Source organism: Cyanidioschyzon merolae, chromosome 16 (genome assembly GCF_000091205.1).
Source record: "Cyanidioschyzon merolae strain 10D DNA, chromosome 16, complete genome".
NCBI classification, from domain to species: domain Eukaryota; phylum Rhodophyta; class Bangiophyceae; order Cyanidiales; family Cyanidiaceae; genus Cyanidioschyzon; species Cyanidioschyzon merolae.
In genome coordinates, this window is record NC_010142.1 from 891,421 (window position 1) to 908,022 (window position 16,602).

The 16,602-nt window shown below is 51.2% G+C and overlaps 2 protein-coding genes across 2 annotated transcripts, besides 1 other annotated feature; both read left to right on the forward strand.

Moving 5' to 3' along the window:
• Positions 1–4,189: 4,189 nt before the first annotated feature.
• On the forward strand, positions 4,190–7,099 carry CYME_CMP356C (DNA replication licensing factor MCM4; the record flags this gene model as incomplete). The annotated part of the gene is made up of 1 exon (XM_005537916.1): positions 4,190–7,099. One exon carries the CDS (start codon positions 4,190–4,192, stop codon positions 7,097–7,099), a length of 2,910 nt encoding a protein of 969 aa, XP_005537973.1.
• A 93-nt stretch (positions 7,100–7,192) lies between these two features.
• Positions 7,193–10,166: a sequence feature (repetitive element).
• A 577-nt stretch (positions 10,167–10,743) lies between these two features.
• Positions 10,744–13,059, forward strand: CYME_CMP358C (similar to hedgehog protein; the record flags this gene model as incomplete). Its single annotated transcript, XM_005537917.1, has 1 exon — positions 10,744–13,059. The coding sequence occupies one exon, from the start codon at positions 10,744–10,746 to the stop codon at positions 13,057–13,059; it is 2,316 nt and encodes a 771-aa protein (XP_005537974.1).
• Between the last annotated feature and the right edge of the window lie 3,543 nt (positions 13,060–16,602).

The following is a 16,602-nucleotide window of genomic DNA, read 5'->3' on the forward strand; positions in this document are numbered from 1 at the left end:
GCATATTTGGATTGCGAGTTCCTGGTCTAAGCAGCCTGCGGACAGGCAGCTTAGGCGATGCTAGGTGGCATTCAGTCCTTGAGGGAGCTCGCTGCAGTCTCAGCAGGGATTGCTCTGGAAGGGAAACACGTTTCCGTCTTCCGATACTGACGACAGTAGCTGCCATCCCTGCATGCTGTATCGTTGCTCCTGGGAGCATGGATATTGTATTCGATTTTTATGGACAGTTTCGTGTCTTCGGCTCCTTGTCCAAGTGCGCGTTCGCTTTGTACGGCATGTGTATTTTCAGAAGCATTTCACATGGATCAGGCCTCGTCTCAGCACATAGCAGTCGTATCCGAGCTGACTCGATTAGTAGGGTGCAAAGACTGGGCCATGCATAGATGCCATCCAAGAAACAGCCACCACTTTCGTAACTAAAGACATCATCCGAGGACAAAACGAATGACCAACACGACGTGGAGCTCGTTTTCGCGCTTGATCCAGGTCTTGACCATGTCGCACGATGTGCACGACTCTCGCAATCTGACGAGTACTCGACGTTGTTTCTGAAACTCGCTATTCATAGACACCATTTCATTTCCCACGGGCGCAGTCGAGAATCGAGCGCCATTGTCGGCCTACAAGCAGATCGAGATGAAAGGAACCATGGCCGGGCAGCTGCGACGCGGGAAAGTATCCTGTCGCAGAGCAGTCGCGACATCGGACGAGGCAATACGAGGACTGCGTATACGCTCTCAATAGTCGTCGCCGTAACCTGCGCCCTGGTGCGTCAGAAGCGGCAATAAATGGTTGCGTCGCTCACGGAGCCCCAGTAATAGACAACGTTTTGGAGGGAAGTCCTGTTGTCGAACCAGCTGCGGCGGCCGCAGAGGAACTGCAGCACCCTTTGGGGGTTCGTTGCGTTTCTTTGACCAGAGGTTGAAACCTCGTTGTCCTTCCTTGGAGTGCTTCTGGCCCATACCGGAGTCCAGAAATTTTTAGATTTTTTTACGACACACAGCGTCGAAAGCGTGAAACTGAACAAAGAACGCAGTGGAAGCGAACGCTGCCGCAAAGCCCTGTGCACAACGCATCCGCGCAACAGAAAATCGTTGCATCGAACGGCTGCAAATGTTCGCCGCGCACGCACCGGCGAGATTGCGCACGTGCGCGCAAAAGCAGCTGTAAGAACCTAGACATAACGTACATGGTATCCGACGCCGCATGCAGTGCTGCACGCTTCGCGTGCGAGCACCGCGGAAGCGTGCGCAGCGATACGGCGCGATGGATCCCATGTGCATTATGTCAGTGGCACAAAAAAGTCCTACGCCCAAGGGGCTATAGACGTGCCCGCACTCGCTGACGCCTCCACACCTTTTTTCACCGGCCGACTGCTATCGGTCCCAGCTTCTCCTTGTGGACGTCGAGCGTCAGAGGCTGCCCAACAACGTTGAATCGCGTCAACTCTTTGGGTCTCGTGTTCAGCACTGCACATCTCTTGATGTTGGTGGCAGCCCTCAAGTCTGGATTCACAAACTCCATGCGTTTCTTGCTGCTGCTTGTCATCACCAATGCAAGGAGTCTGTAAACTCACGGCCTCTAGGCATGTACGGTCCCGTCATCTTCCGGTGGGGTAAACAATTTTTCTCGTCTGTCTCCCCTCCTGTTATTTTTCGTAACCTGCTGCCCTTCGCTCCTTGGTTGGCGAGAAGAGGAGATTTTCTTTTTTCCTGCCAGCCAGCGACACCGGGCCTCCAGGATCCTCGATTTGCATATCGATCACTCTGCCCTGGAATGTATATTTTTGTACGAACATACTTTGAATGCATCTGCTATAGGCCGCGAAAAAGCATTTGATGACACGCATCCAGAAATGGAACACAATTGACATTAAAGCCTACAGGTAACCCACAGCCATCTAACACTGACATAGCAACAACAGACCAACTGGAACGCCGCGATCGATATGAACCACAGGCACGAGGTTTTGTATACCAATCGGTGTATCTTCCTGAAGACGAAATATTCGGCGCGTGTAGGGATGTTCGCAGTAAGGGCCTCGCTGTATGTACGATTGAACCTGAGGCGAGCGGGAATGTCATAATCTGTTTCAGCTGCCGTCGAAGCCTTTGGCTGCCTCAGTTTCGCTCGTAGAGAAGACTTGCAAAAAAGCACCCACTTTGTCGAATCATTGAAGATATTTCCCCTGGCATCTGGCGGTGACTTTCTTCATGACAACATGGAATTTCACCGTTCACCTTGCCTTCGAGGTTCTGTTGATTCTGTCGAGCTGTAGAACTGTTTCTTATTCCTTCGTAGTCTGTGTCGTTGAACCGCATCGAGGAAATTTTTTATCGCTACAAGTAATCATTGGTCCACTGGATGAATTGTTGAAGCTTTCACCATGGAGACAACGGAACGAATATTGTTTTTTCTTCCGCAAGTCCTGCTTTCTTCGGGGAGGTCCTTACGTAATGGAATCTTGAGATGTGGTCATTTTCGAAAATACGATGCCCTAGGGAAAGTTTTGGGAAAACAAGTCGGGTATCCTGCAGGGCCGTTCATAGCCGGGTTCAATAAATAAAACGAAAAATACTCTTCCCGCCGACCATCGAGGGAAGAAGAGCACAAAACGAAGAAGATGAAGAAGAGAGAGACAGCCAGGACAAGGTGTCTGCCCGGCTGGACGATGACGAAACTTTAGTGTCACAGAGGGCAAGAGTTTGAGGACGCCTAGCATTTCTATGTTCGAGAAGCGGCGAGAGTCGCATGGAGTTTGCGGTCCGAACTTCAACGACCTCGTGGATATCAGACGACGCATGGTGCAGAAGAGGATACCCGACGAGCTGAGGTGATCTAACATTGTGGCGCAGCCTCTCAAGCCCGATTTCTGGTGGGATAATCAGAACCGAGACCAGACAGATGGTCAGGAAAGGCAGAGAGGCGTCCATGAGTGGATGTATGTAAATACTCTATGTTCTTAGAGGATTTGTTTAGGAGATCATATGGACTAGAAAAATAGAACACTCGCCTTGATCCCGTGTTGATTTTGTACGGAATTTTTGGTAAAAGTGCAGCCTCTCTTCAGGCCTCCTGCAGGAACAGATCCTGTACAGGGTGACCTGAAACCACGTGTGGTGGAGGTCAGGAACCGTCAAGCTGTCAATGTACAGAACTGGAAGCAATCCGGGCGCACTATGAACTTGTTTGGCAAGAATAAGCGCTGCTGCCTGGGCTGAGGATATATATGAGAAGGAAAAATTTTGCAGTCGAAACTGAGAATTTATAGAACTTTCGTCAGTTCGGAAGCAACAGCTGTAAACGTACCCACCATAAAATGCACTTTTCCTCAATGATGCTTCGTTTCAAGTAGCCACATACGCTGACTTCTTCATCCATACGAAGGATACACATAGGCACCAGAAAGAACGCTTCAGAATACGCGGATCCGCAAGGTCGTGCCTATGATTCGTAGATCATATTGTGCACGCTTGCGGATTTCGAACTATTTTGACAGCAATCTTGGCTCATGCAGTATGGCCATGTTAAGAAAGTATTCACGGTATACTCTCATGGAAGACGCTCATTTTTACATATAGACAGGCTACTCGGTCTCCTGTATCTGCATCTGGTCGGTAAGCAGGTCACGGCTTCTAGGGTTCATCGTAAAGAGAACCTGCGGACATCAGGAACCGCCCTGTCAAAGCAACGCCAGTACCAAAAGAATCTCACAAAGTGCTCAGAGAGGACATGGCAATGGGTTCCTCGCAACATGCAAACACCCTACCGTGTATACTTGCGATGGCGCGAAGTCGACTTGGGCCCGCAAGCGCTCGATGCTCGCGGTCGCCACGCTGCGCAAGCGCGGATCCGTGAGAACCCTGGCGGGTGGGATAGGCAAACCGGGTCCTGTGCCAAAATGACCGAATGTGTGTACTTCCAGGAGCAAAACGGGAACGGTACAGTATTTGGTAGAAATGTTCCGTAGCGTCAGCGAGCATCAACGTGTCTGGTATATTCCATATTGTCCAAAAATGAAAAGAGCAACCGGCAATAGCACGGCGGTACAAGACGCTGGAAGAATCGGTTTTGGCGGGAAATCAGTAGGTCGTAGCCGAGATCCTTGCGCAGCTGCTGCCGCCAAGGCGCTGTACACCCTCATGTGTGTATACGACTGCTAGGCTCTCGAACGATTTCTCGAAACGACATGGCACATTCCACGGACAGTTTTGCCTCAAGCAGCCCGCGAGACGACAGGGGTGAGGATCCAGCAGGTGACAACGTGCCGCTCTCGAGTGTGCCAGCGACCCCTGCGGGAGCAACACCGCGCCCTCCGTTTGCTGAACGTGGTATGTTTTCGCCGCCCTCATCCCGTGGTGCCTTGAGTCCAGACCCGTCAGAGCAGACAGGCGTCTCTCAGTTTGGCCAGGCGCGATACGGAAGGGCTGTAGGCGGGAGCGCCTCGTTCGCAGCGGAGGGTGAGCCAGGAATCGGAGCGCGGTCGGGCTCGAGCTGCCCGCCAACCTCACCGCACTTCCAACGGTTCAGCACTGTTGGACGCCGGGAACTGAGCCGTTCCTTTTTGGGGCTTCCACTCACGCCGCGGAGCAGCGCGACCGGCTCTCCGAACATTGATCGTGGCCTGGGCTCTCAAACAGTCGGCGGCGGCGCCGATCCAACGCGCACTACAAGCACTGACTCCATTCCTGTGCGGGTTCTCTGGGGAACAGACTTATCTGTGGAAGAGGTTTACGCGAAGTTGTTGAGCTTCTTAAAGGGATTCCATCCGCTGCGATTATCGGATGAAAATAGCCTTTCGAGAGGCGACGACTCCTCGACAACAGCGACCCCAGCGCCGCTCTACTTGAAGCTCCTGGAGGAGCTCCACGAAACTGATTCCCACACGCTTAACGTCAGCATGAAACACGTCCAAGAATATGATGCAGTCTTGCACGAAAAACTTGTACGGTACCCGTCTGACATGATCAGCCTCTTTGATATGGCAGCAAACCAAATATACCAGCAAATGTTCATGAGCGATAGCAGTGGAGTGATCGGACACATTCAGGTCAGAGTTTACGACATTGGCTCTGCACAATCCGTGCGCCAGCTTGAGCCGTGCCATCTGGACTCTCTTGTCGCGATTCGGGGAATGGTAGTACGGACGAGCAGCCTCATTCCCGATCTGGCGGATGCATTCTACCGCTGCATGAACTGTCTACACACAACGGTGGTCCCTATTCGACACGGGCGCGTCCAAGAACCGAGTGCATGTTCTCGTTGTGGCCTGAAATCTTCCTATCAGTTGATTCATAACCGATGCTGCTTTACGGACAAGCAGGTCATTCGTCTCCAGGAGTCACCAGAGAGCGTACCGCAAGGGGAGACACCTGCATCAATTTCACTTGTGCTGTACGAGGATATGGTGGACACCATGAAACCCGGCGATCGCGTGGAAGTCACGGGAATATATCGAGCTATGCCTGTGCGGGTTCATCCACGGATGCGGAACGTACGGTCTGTCTTCCGCACATACCTGGATGTGGTGCATGTGAAGCACACGGATGCTCGGCGCGTCATGGACGTACCAGAACCCGGTGACGTCGATGCTCTGCCGCTCGCAGAAGAAGTCGCCGGTACGACATCGACCGCAATGGTCCCGCTAATCGACCTGGGCGGTGCAGGTTCTGCTCAAATGCCCGCCGAACCGCGTGAAGTTGCAGCAGATGCACTGGAGCCGGCGCCGCTGTCGGATGCACCGTTGCGCGGGATGCGCGACTGGGAGCCTCGAATTCGTGAACTTGCCCGTGATCCCCGTGTGTATGAGCGTCTAGCCGCGTCTATAGCGCCATCCATTTGGGGTATGGACGACGTGAAGAAAGGGGTCCTGTGCCAATTGCTTGGCGGGACACGGAAAGACTTTGTCGCTGCTGGAGGAACCCGTTTCCGCTCTGAAATTAACGTGCTGATCGTAGGCGATCCTGGAGTCTCCAAATCGCAGCTACTCTCCTTCGTACACCGCATCTCACCTCGAGGAATCTATACGTCTGGACGGGGGAGCTCGGCGGTTGGTCTCACTGCCTATGTGACCAAAGATCCCGAAACGCACGATACCGTTTTAGAATCTGGTGCTCTAGTCCTTTCTGACCGCGGAATTTGCTGCATTGACGAGTTTGACAAGATGAGCGAGCAGTCCCGCACAATTTTACATGAGGCAATGGAGCAGCAGACAATATCGATCGCCAAAGCCGGCATCATCGCCACCTTGAATGCCCGAACTTCGGTACTTGCAGCAGCGAATCCAATTGACTCGTGCTACAATCCACGCTTGTCAGTGATCGAAAACATTCAGATGCCGCCAACGCTCCTCTCTCGCTTTGATCTCGTCTATCTAGTGCTCGATAAGCCATCCGCAGACGATGATCGGCGCCTCGCGCGCCACATTGTCTCCCTCTTTAGCGAGCATGAGGAGAGCGCAGCAGGGAACGCGTTTCATGCTTCGGAAGATTTGCCCCTGGTGGAATTGCCGTTGCTGGCGGCCTACATCTCATATGCACGCGAGAATGTCCATCCCGTCTTGTCGGATGATGCAAGTGATACGCTGATATCGGGCTACATGGAGATGCGGCGGATGGGCGCTGCGTATGCCGCCCACGGGATTCCCAAGACCATTACAGCGACGCCGCGGCAGCTTGAGTCGCTGATCCGTCTCTCCGAGGCGCACGCGAAAGTTCGCTTATCGCCCGTTGTCGAGAGAGCCGATGTCGAAGAGGCTCTCCGTCTAGTACGGATCGCCACCCAGCAGGCTGCCACAGATCCGCTGACTGGTCGCATCGATTTGGATCTGCTGCAGACGGGGCATAGCGCGGCATGGCGTCAACGCGTCAACGAACTTGCGCGGGCAATCTGGAATATTCTTCAGGAACGTGAGTCCTCTATCGTGCTTCGCAAGCAGGCGATTCTCCATCTCCTTCGGCAACAAGCCGCTCAGGTGGGTACTACCTCTGCGGACGAGACCGTGCGTGAAGATGAGTTCGAGGAGGCTCTTCATCTGCTGCAGAACGAACAAAAGATACGGCTTGTCCAGCACGGGTCCGCTGTTGCACGTTGCTTCTGATTTTTTGTGCACTGGAAGCATCCTGGAATACTTCATAAAGTCTCCGAGTATAATAAATCTCTGTCTCTGTAATTTGCGTGCGGGAAAAATGCACACACACCAACAACGCCGCTCTGAAGTCGAACGACGTCGGGCGTGTACAGTAGTAGCGGTGAACGCGCTCTAGGCTAGACATCCTCAACTGACGTGCAGACGCCTCCCAGTCTTTTTGGACCGGCCACCCACTACTGCCTCTATTATTTTCTCATATAGTTCGACTTTGAGAGGTTGTCCAACAAAGTCCTCTCGTGTCAGCTCTGGAGTCCTCGTCTCCAGCACCGCACATCTCCTGATATTGATAGCGGCATTAAAGTCTCGGTTCACAAAATCGATACGTTTCTTGCCATCACTGGTTGTACATGCTGATGCAACTAGTCCTCGAACTTTCGCTCTCCTTTTCATTTGCTCTTCCGTCAGTGGTCCATACTTTATTATATCTTCAGGGCTCCTCTAGCACTTTTGCATCTCCACTCTCTGAAGTGTACAACCCAGCTCATGGTGTGTATACGATGTTCGAAACTCATCTACAGGTATTGTAACAAAACGCTGTGCACACACTCCTTGTACGTTCTTGTCGTTGGAGCTGGCGTAGTCCCTTTTTGTATCTTCCAGCGCCCTGCTCCGTACGCTACCACGAGCCTTCGAGTCTTGTCCTCTTTGAGCGCACTCAAATGATTGAAAAGGTTGGAAAACGCCCGCTGCTTCCCACCGTATCGATTCATACGCAAACGAGCCCATCGGGGCTTGGTATACTCCTCCCGCAGCGCATCCCAATGAGCAACGCGATCATCCATGAATTTCCGAAAAGCCTGAAAGTCCGCTCCTCGGCTAGTCACCTCGCTCAAAGCTTCCAGGTGATCCTTTCTTCCTGCATTCCATGTTTCGATTTTCTTCCTCGCATTCATGGTTCCTGATTCCAGGTAGTACTTCGCTCTCGAGAATCTCAAAAGACGCATGTCTTTCTGACGTAAGTTACCGTCAGTGCCATCTTCAGCACGCTTCGGTGCTGCGATGGTGATGATATTCGTATTCCCAGGGTCCACGCCAACGACAAGGTCGTTATCCTGCACTTTCTGCATCTCAAGACCCGCCTCCTTCTTTTCTTCATCCTTCACCGCGCCAATGACGAGGTCGTGATCCTGCACCTCCTGCATCGCAGGACCCGCCTCCTTCTTTTCTTCATCCTTCACCGCGCCAATGACGAGGTCGTTATCCTGCACCTCCTGCATCGCAGGACCCGCCTCCTTCTTTTCTTCATCCTTCACCGCGCCAATGACGAGGTCGTTATCCTGCACCTCCTGCATCGCAGGACCCGCCTTCTTCTTTTCTTCATCCTTCACCGCCCTAACGACAAAGTCTTCATCCTCCATCTCCTCCGTCTCAGGAACCGCCTCCTTTTCATCGTCATCCTTCGCCGCGTCAACCATAAAGTCGTTATCCTGCAGTTTCTGCGTCGCAGCATCCGCCTCTTTGTTTTCTGCATCCTTCGTCACGGGCGCAGCCGAGTGAGGGACTGGCCGATCTTTCTTCAACCGCCGGTAGTGTACGCATAAGGCTACTCCATCGGTTTTGATCAACCCAGTGAATACCTTTTGTTCGCTGACTTTGACAGGTTTGAAATCGAAGATACTCCTCCAGTACGTCACCCGGTTCTCGCCGGTGAAATCCTCCGTGCTAACTTTGAACTCCGGACTGATCTCCTCCATGATGCCATAAAGGACGCTGGGGTCGATACTAACAAAATGTGACTTGATGTTGCACAACGGAACGACGTTGAAGCGCTTCCCCTTTAGGACAGCCTTCCTTTTCTCCCACTCTAAATTTTCCCTCTTCAGCCTCATCTCCGCTTTGCGTTCGAGTTCTCGGTCCAGAAACACGAAATACAGCAGAATAAGGCGATAGCATCTTTCCTTATCTTTTTTTCAACTCTGATATCTTGTCTGCTGGATTCGCCAGCCCCAAGATTGCACGGTGCGCTTCTATAACCGCACGGATGACGGAATCCTCATTTGTGCTCCTGCGTGAGGCCTTCTTGTTGACAAATTCGACCTCATCTTCACGCTTGCGATCTTTCGTGATGCCATTGATAATCGCCCATATCCCCTTGCAAAAGATGCCCGGATACAGCGCAAACACGGCACGTCTCATGAAACGTTCGAGGTCCACTGTCAAATGGTTCTGCAGATTCGTGAGATGCTTCATCGCTCCGCATGTGTAGATATCCCGGTCACCCTTGTTTCGAGTGCCCTCGAAACTGTAAAAGGGTTGTTTCTCGTGGAAGGCATGTACTAGCTCATTTTCCTTTTGCGTTTCATCTGTACCAAGCATCAGGTGATGAGTAAAGACTTATCGAAAAACCCGTCAGGGTACCTCGACCGTTTCCATGTGCGTAACTTCGTGGTACATCTCCCTCGCCAAATGCATTAGTCCTGACGACGCCTTGACAATACTCTTGGAGTACGAGCCGACACGTTTTTCGATAATGTCTCGCAACTTTCCCCTGTAGGGATCCTTGATATATCCAAGAAGACAGGTTTTCACCACAACCTCGTAGTGCGGTCGTCTTTCTTGCCGCCTTCTACGTAGGGCCTCCCATTTTTGCTTCTTTTTCTCTTCCTTTTCTTATGAACTCGGCACCGTCTTTTGTTTTTTTTTTAGCAACCGCCGACCCTGGACCTCCAGGATCGTGGACTTGCTTTTTCATACCTTTCCTTTTTAGTTTTTTTTTTTGAGAAAGAACCCTCTTTGAAGCTTTCTGTTGTATACTGCGAAAAAACACTCCTGTATTTTTATTTGAGGGCTGCAACATGACTGAGATGAAACCATATATTTTGTTACGATTGCAATGCAAATACAAGTTATATGTTAGAACAACACGCCAAGGAATCCTGAGGATCACATTCCCCTTCAACGGCGACAAGTGCGTCGCGTCCGTTGACTACCCGACCTCCCAGAGGCGCTCACCGAGCGCGATGCGTGCACCGCGCGAGACGCTACACAGATCGATGAAGGACACGTGTCCGACGCCACGATGGCGCCTCGACGCTCTTTACACAAATGTCGCAACTGTATCGTATCGCCAACACCGCCGCTGCACGGGATGCGCGCATTTGCGCTCGCGCATCGGGGCAGCTGCAGGCTGCCCCAAGGGGCGTGCTGCTGCGACTCTTTGGAACCGAACTTTGGCATTATGATGCATCGTATTCGTTTTTACACAATAATAGGACATGATTGTTCCATTTCAAGTCCAGGGCCATTAGTGCATCTTGGTTGGTGTCCCATGTGTACTATTTAGGACAGGATCTCACCAGTAGCAGATCGAAACAAACTTTTGGATGATTGGTCCATGTGCATAAATGTCCATTACATTCTATATTGATCCGTATAGAACAGGTTCAAGTGCTCGCATGCATCTCGAGAGCAGAACCGGCTGCACGCGTTGCGCAACGTGCGTTTCCAACGTTGCGCGCGCAACGCACGTGGCTGCAGTCATTGAAAACGGCTAGTTTTGCGATCGTTCGTTGCGTGATCTGAAGCCGGCGATTTCCTTCTTTGGACACGCTTTTGGGCGAGCTTCCCGAGCTGTACGAAGACAAGATTCACCGATGAAAGGAGGCTTGAGGCGGAGTAGTCTCAGGCGGGTACTCTGGCTGCGTGTTTTGGTCGTTTGTTTGTGGTTCTCGGCCCGTATTCGGGTTTTGGTTGGCGCAGGGGCACCGGCTTATCCCGTGCGATGGAGCTGGATAGGTGGAGAAACTAGTGTCAACAATTATGGGAAGTATGGTACGCTGAACGTGGCGTCCTCGAATAACGTCCCAGGCGGTCGCCACTACTCCTCGACCTGGGTTGGAAGCCCCGGCGTTCTGTACCTTTTTGGTGGCTTTGGATACGCGAACTCCTCTGGAGGTTATCTTAACGATCTGTGGAGGCTGAACGTTACCTCGCTCGAGTGGGCATGGATCGGAGGATCTCTGGACATTTATGTGCCTGGAAACTATGGTACACTTGGAGTCGGAAGCGCCCTCAATATTCCGGGCGCAAGGGAGGCCAGTGCATTCTGGCGTGCAGACGAGGAGCATTTCTGGTTGTTTGGAGGCTACGGATTGGATGGAAATGGTAATATCGGTTGCCTTAACGACATGTGGCAGTACGACACAGTTAGTGGAAACTGGACCTGGGTAGACGGCAACGATACAATCAATGCCTTACCCACGTACGGGCCAATGGGTTCCTACGATCCCTCTTACAACCCTGGGGCTCGCTTAAAGGCAGCGTTCTGGCTGGGTGCAGATGGAAACTTCTGGTTGTTTGGAGGTGAGAATTGCTATTCGTACCTGTTTTCAGACCTTTGGTGCTTCAACAGATCCTTATCACTGTGGGCATATATGGGTGGGTCACAATCGGTAAACCAGCCTGGCAATTACAGTGAACCTGATATTGCCAATAGATCGAATGCTCCCGGAGCTCGCCAGGGTGCAATTACATGGACGGATTCAAAAGCCAATCTGTGGATGTTTGGTGGGTTTGGTTATGGAAACGGTTCGGAATCTTATCCAGGATTTTTGAATGATCTTTGGTTTTATAACATTAGTACGTCCATATGGACGTTTGTCGCAGGCAATACCACGATCTCGATCCCTGGATCGTATATCATATTTGGCAATACCGATGCTGCAAGCTATCCTGGATCCCGCGAGTCTGGAGTTGGCTTCATTGACGCTTCAGGAAATCTACAGCTTTTTGGTGGTGAAGGGTACGGGAACAGTAGTAGCGAAAGCGGCGATCTGAACGATCTTTGGTTGTTTAACGTGGAGCAGCGCCAGTGGGCTTGGATCAATGGTAGCGCAGTCATTAATGCCCCCGCTGATTATGGAATGTTTAGGACTTTCAGTCCCAGCGTCGTTCCCGGTGCTCGGTATGGATCTGCTCTCTGGAATACAACTGAAAGCGGCATGATACTGTTCGGAGGATTCGGATACTCGAACACAAGTGAAGGAAAGGGAGAGCTCAATGATATATTCATGCTCAGCGAATCAATGATTACCCCTTCCCCGACACCGACACCGACGCCGACACCGACGCCGACACCAACCTCAACCTCAACGCCTACAGCGACACCGACTGCGTCGGCGACTCCATCACTCTCAGCGACACCGTCCACAACAGCGAATGTCACGAAAATTCCTATAAATGGCGGCACCACGATCTGCTTCCCGGAGGATGCCACTGTGCTGATCGATCGTCTGGGCAGTATTCGGCCGATGAGTGAGTTGCGCTCGGGTATGAGTGTGATTGGGGCCGATAGAAGTGGACAGCTGCTAGAGGATACTATACTTGGATGGTTGCACAAAGAGCCTGGCGCAACCGCGGAGGTCCTACTTATTAAGACGTTATCAGGGAAGCAGTTGCGCTTGACTAGGCAGCATTTAGTGTACCGTATGCACGCAAGCATGAGAGTCCGGGGTTTTGGGATGATCCCTTTTTCAGATCTTTTACGTCACCAGCAGACAAGACGTCAGAGGCCCGAGCTGGAGAGCCTCGCCCTCGAGGCAGTTTTTGCAGAACATATACGCATAGGCGACGCCCTTCTCGATGCCGCTGCCCATAGAGCGGACCCTGTCGTCGCGATCGACACTTATGTAACGCGTGAGGGAGTCTATGCGCCACTAACGCGTTCCGGACGCCTCGTGGTTGATGGTCTACTCGTAAGCTGCTACGGCACGTACGCCTCGCACGAGGTCGCCCACGCTGTGCTATGGCCTGCGCGGGTAGATGTGCTGCGCACCATGTGGGGTTCAGCGCTCGGTTCAGACAGTACAGCGTCTATCATGCCGTACGCGGAAAGGCTCTACCGCATATACGCAAGTGCAGCGCAAATATTGGGGAAGGCTCGCGTGATTGTTGTAGGTGCTGCCTGCTGAGCATCCAGTCTGACGTAGAGTACAGGCGCAACTAGCATACGGGATACAACATAAGCTGCGAGGCCTACCTGCTGAGGTTCTTATCAAAGCGATGGTAATAATGTATGGTTCACTGCGTAAAAGCCTTCGACAACATACTGCTAAGCACGTGGATCACGGAGGCGGCATGAGTCCTGCACCTGAATATGGGAAGCCGGATCTATATATGAGCGCATTCGAAGAAACCGGTGAAGAAAATAATCTGAGAACAAGATTGGGTTGTGCATATATTGGTTGATGATCATAGCAGCACATGCAGGGCACATGAGAATTCGCGATCCGTGAGTCAAGTACATTGAAGCTTGGAGATGTGGTTGATTGTGCCAGGGCGCAAACGACTCCTCTAGACCGTTTCCGCAGTCGTGGATGTTAGCGGTCAGCTCTGTTGCTTGACACTTGGAGCTGTGGCGTAAACGCATTCAGGAACTGATTCATGGAAAGAGATGAACCTTAGCAGTAAACCACACTTTCTCAAAACGCAAAATATCATCCACAGTGATACATGATCCAGAATTGGCGCAGACGGCAGAGAAGCAGAAATGGATTACAGTGGCACAATTTTACTCCTTCTGCACTGGAAAGCATGACGTCGAAAAGTTGCACCCACAGCCAAACGCCGTTCTAAAGCGGAACGACGTCGGCATAGTGCAGTAGCGGCGACCGGTCCGCCCTAGACGAAACGTCTCCAACTGAAGTGCAGACGCCTCCCAGTCTTTTTGGACCGGACACCTATTACTGCTTCCAATTGTTTCTCATATAGTTCGACTTTGAGAGGTTCTCTTAGAGAGTTCTCTTTTGTCCATTCTGGAGGACTTTTCTCTAGTACCGCACATCTACTTTTATTGATAGCGGCGTTAAAGTCTCGGTTCAAAAACTCTTTCCGGTTCTTGCCGTTGGTGGTACTTATGCAAGTAGCCCTCGAACTATCGCTTTCCTTTCCGTTTGCTCTTCTGTCAGCGGTCTGTAGTTTTCACATCCTCAGGGCTCCACTGGCACTTTTCAATCTCCATTCTCTGAAGTGTACAACCCAGTTCATGGTGTGTATACGATGTTCGGAACTCATCTACAGGTATCGTAACGAAACGCCTTGCGCACCCCTTGTACACCCTAGTCGTTGGAGCTGGTGTACACCCTTTTTGGGTCTTCCAGCGCCATGCTCCGTATGCTAATACGAGCCACTGACGTTCATTCTCCTTCAAGGCGCTCAACTGATTGAAGAAATTCGCAAATGCATGCTGCCTCCCACCGCGTAGATTCATTTGCAAACGAGTCTACCGTGGCTTTGAGTATTCCTTGCACAGCGCATCCCAGTGTGCAACGCGAACTTCTTTGAATATCCAAAAAACTAGAGAGTCCGCTCTTGGGCATGTCACCTCGCTCAAAGTTTCCGGGTTATCCTTAACTGTTGCACTCCACGGGTCGATGTCCATCCTCGCACTCAATCTCCCGGATTCCCGATACCATCTCGCTCTCGAGAACACCAACAAAAACAGGTCTTTCTGAGGCATGTTGCCGTCAGTACCACCTTCCGCACGCCTGGGAGCAGCGATGCTGATGATATTCGTATTCAAGGGGTTAAGGCCGCAGAGAAAGACGATTTCGTGGGCATCATACGTTCCATCGCCCGTCTTCTTGTGTACGCGCTTCGGCAAGTGAGATAACGAAGACGGGATAGGACGACGTGCCTTCAACCCCTGAGAGTGTAGGTTTATGTATACCACATCGTAATCGATGGCCCCCGTGAGTACCTTCCTTTGGCCGGTTTGGGACGCTTGAAATCGAAGATATTCTACCAGGGTGTCCCGGTCTTCGCCGGTGATCTCTTTGTAGTTTACATCGAGCTCTGGACCGATCTATTTCGTGAAGGCGTAAAGGACTCTAGAGTCGATATTCACAGAATATGAATTGAACTCGCATAACTGAACCACAATGAATCGCATCTGGAGAAGGCCTTCAATGTCGGTACTCCCACCCGTCATTTTTTCTGCACTCTGCTCCATGTCGGCCTTGCGTGCGTGTTCTCTGTCCGAAAAAATGAGGTGTGGCAAGATGAGGGAGTAAATTCTCTCTTCGTCTTCTTTGATCATATCTGACAGTTTTCACTTGGGATGACATGACCCAAGACCGAACGATGTTTTAGAATAGTGGCGCGGATAACGAAAGCAAGATTCTTTCTCCTGTTTGATGTCCTCTTGTCGACGATTCTGATCTCCTGTTCATGCTGGCGATCGCTCTTCTTGCAATCGATGATTGCCAGTATCCCTTTGCGAAACGGGCCCGGGTACAGCGCAAAGACGACGCGTTTCATGAAACAATCGAGGTTTACGATCTTATGGTTCCTCACTTTCGTAAGGCACCTCATTGCCCTGTATTCGAAAAATGTCGGCGTCACCCCCTCGTTCAGCATCGCTGACGAGGTATTTGGCGTAATTTTTGAGGAAGGCATGCACTCGCTCATTTATCCCCGATGTTTTCCCATTAAAAACAATCAGGTGGTTGATGTAAGTCTATTGTGAAAAATCTTCCGGAAACATCACCTTCGCGGTGTGCGTCACGTCCCGATGCAGCTCGCTCTCCAAACGCCGCAGTCTTCAAGAAAAGTTAAAAATATACATGGCGTACGAACCGACACTGTTTCTGATAACGTCTCGCAACATTGAGTGGTAAGGATCATTGATATGTAGGAAAAGATAGGATTCCACCACCATCTCGTCGTACAGACGTCACTATTGAAGCCTTCAATGTAAGACCTCCCCATGTTGCATCTTCTTTTTTTCCTGATCCTCTTCGATCGGCACTAAGTCACGTTTCATTCTGAAATACACAATACCGGCCACCCCAAACCCACTCCCCCAATTACATTAGTCTAATTTTTTAGGAGAAAAACTCATTGAAGACCTCTACTTTGAGCAGCGAAAATCAGCTGAGAACATTTACTTGAAGATTGAAACGCCATTGAAGCCAAAACTATATTTTGCTACGACCCGATCGCAAAATAAAAGTGGCCGCGATGGATAAAACAGTCGCTCCAGAAGAGGTCATTAGCAGGTTTCTCTTGATCGGCGAGAAGCACGTGGTGTGATGTGACGGCCAAATTTCAGGATAAGTCATTAACAGGTGCGCGACGAAGAGAATGCAAAAAAATTACCCACAAAGGGGATAGCAAGCACTATCGCAAACTACAGTAAACTTCAATAGGAAGAGGTTTTTACGTTTGCTCCAACAGTCATCTATTAGGCGGGAGGTCTCCGAGCCGCGAGATTCTACCAGATAGTGCCCCGTCTAGAACTTCAGTGGCAGGTGATGTGTCGCTCCTTTCCATCTCGTCCGAAACGAATTTTTTGGGACTAGGAGGGGCTATGCTGCGTCTGGGCCCCAACTTGGATGCAGTGAACACGTACTACACCGCTTCGCACTCCCACAGGCAGAGGGTCTGCAACAACAGCTTGGAGGCTCGCAACAAAATAAATCTCTGTCATTCCATGTTGTATGAACCAAGCCACT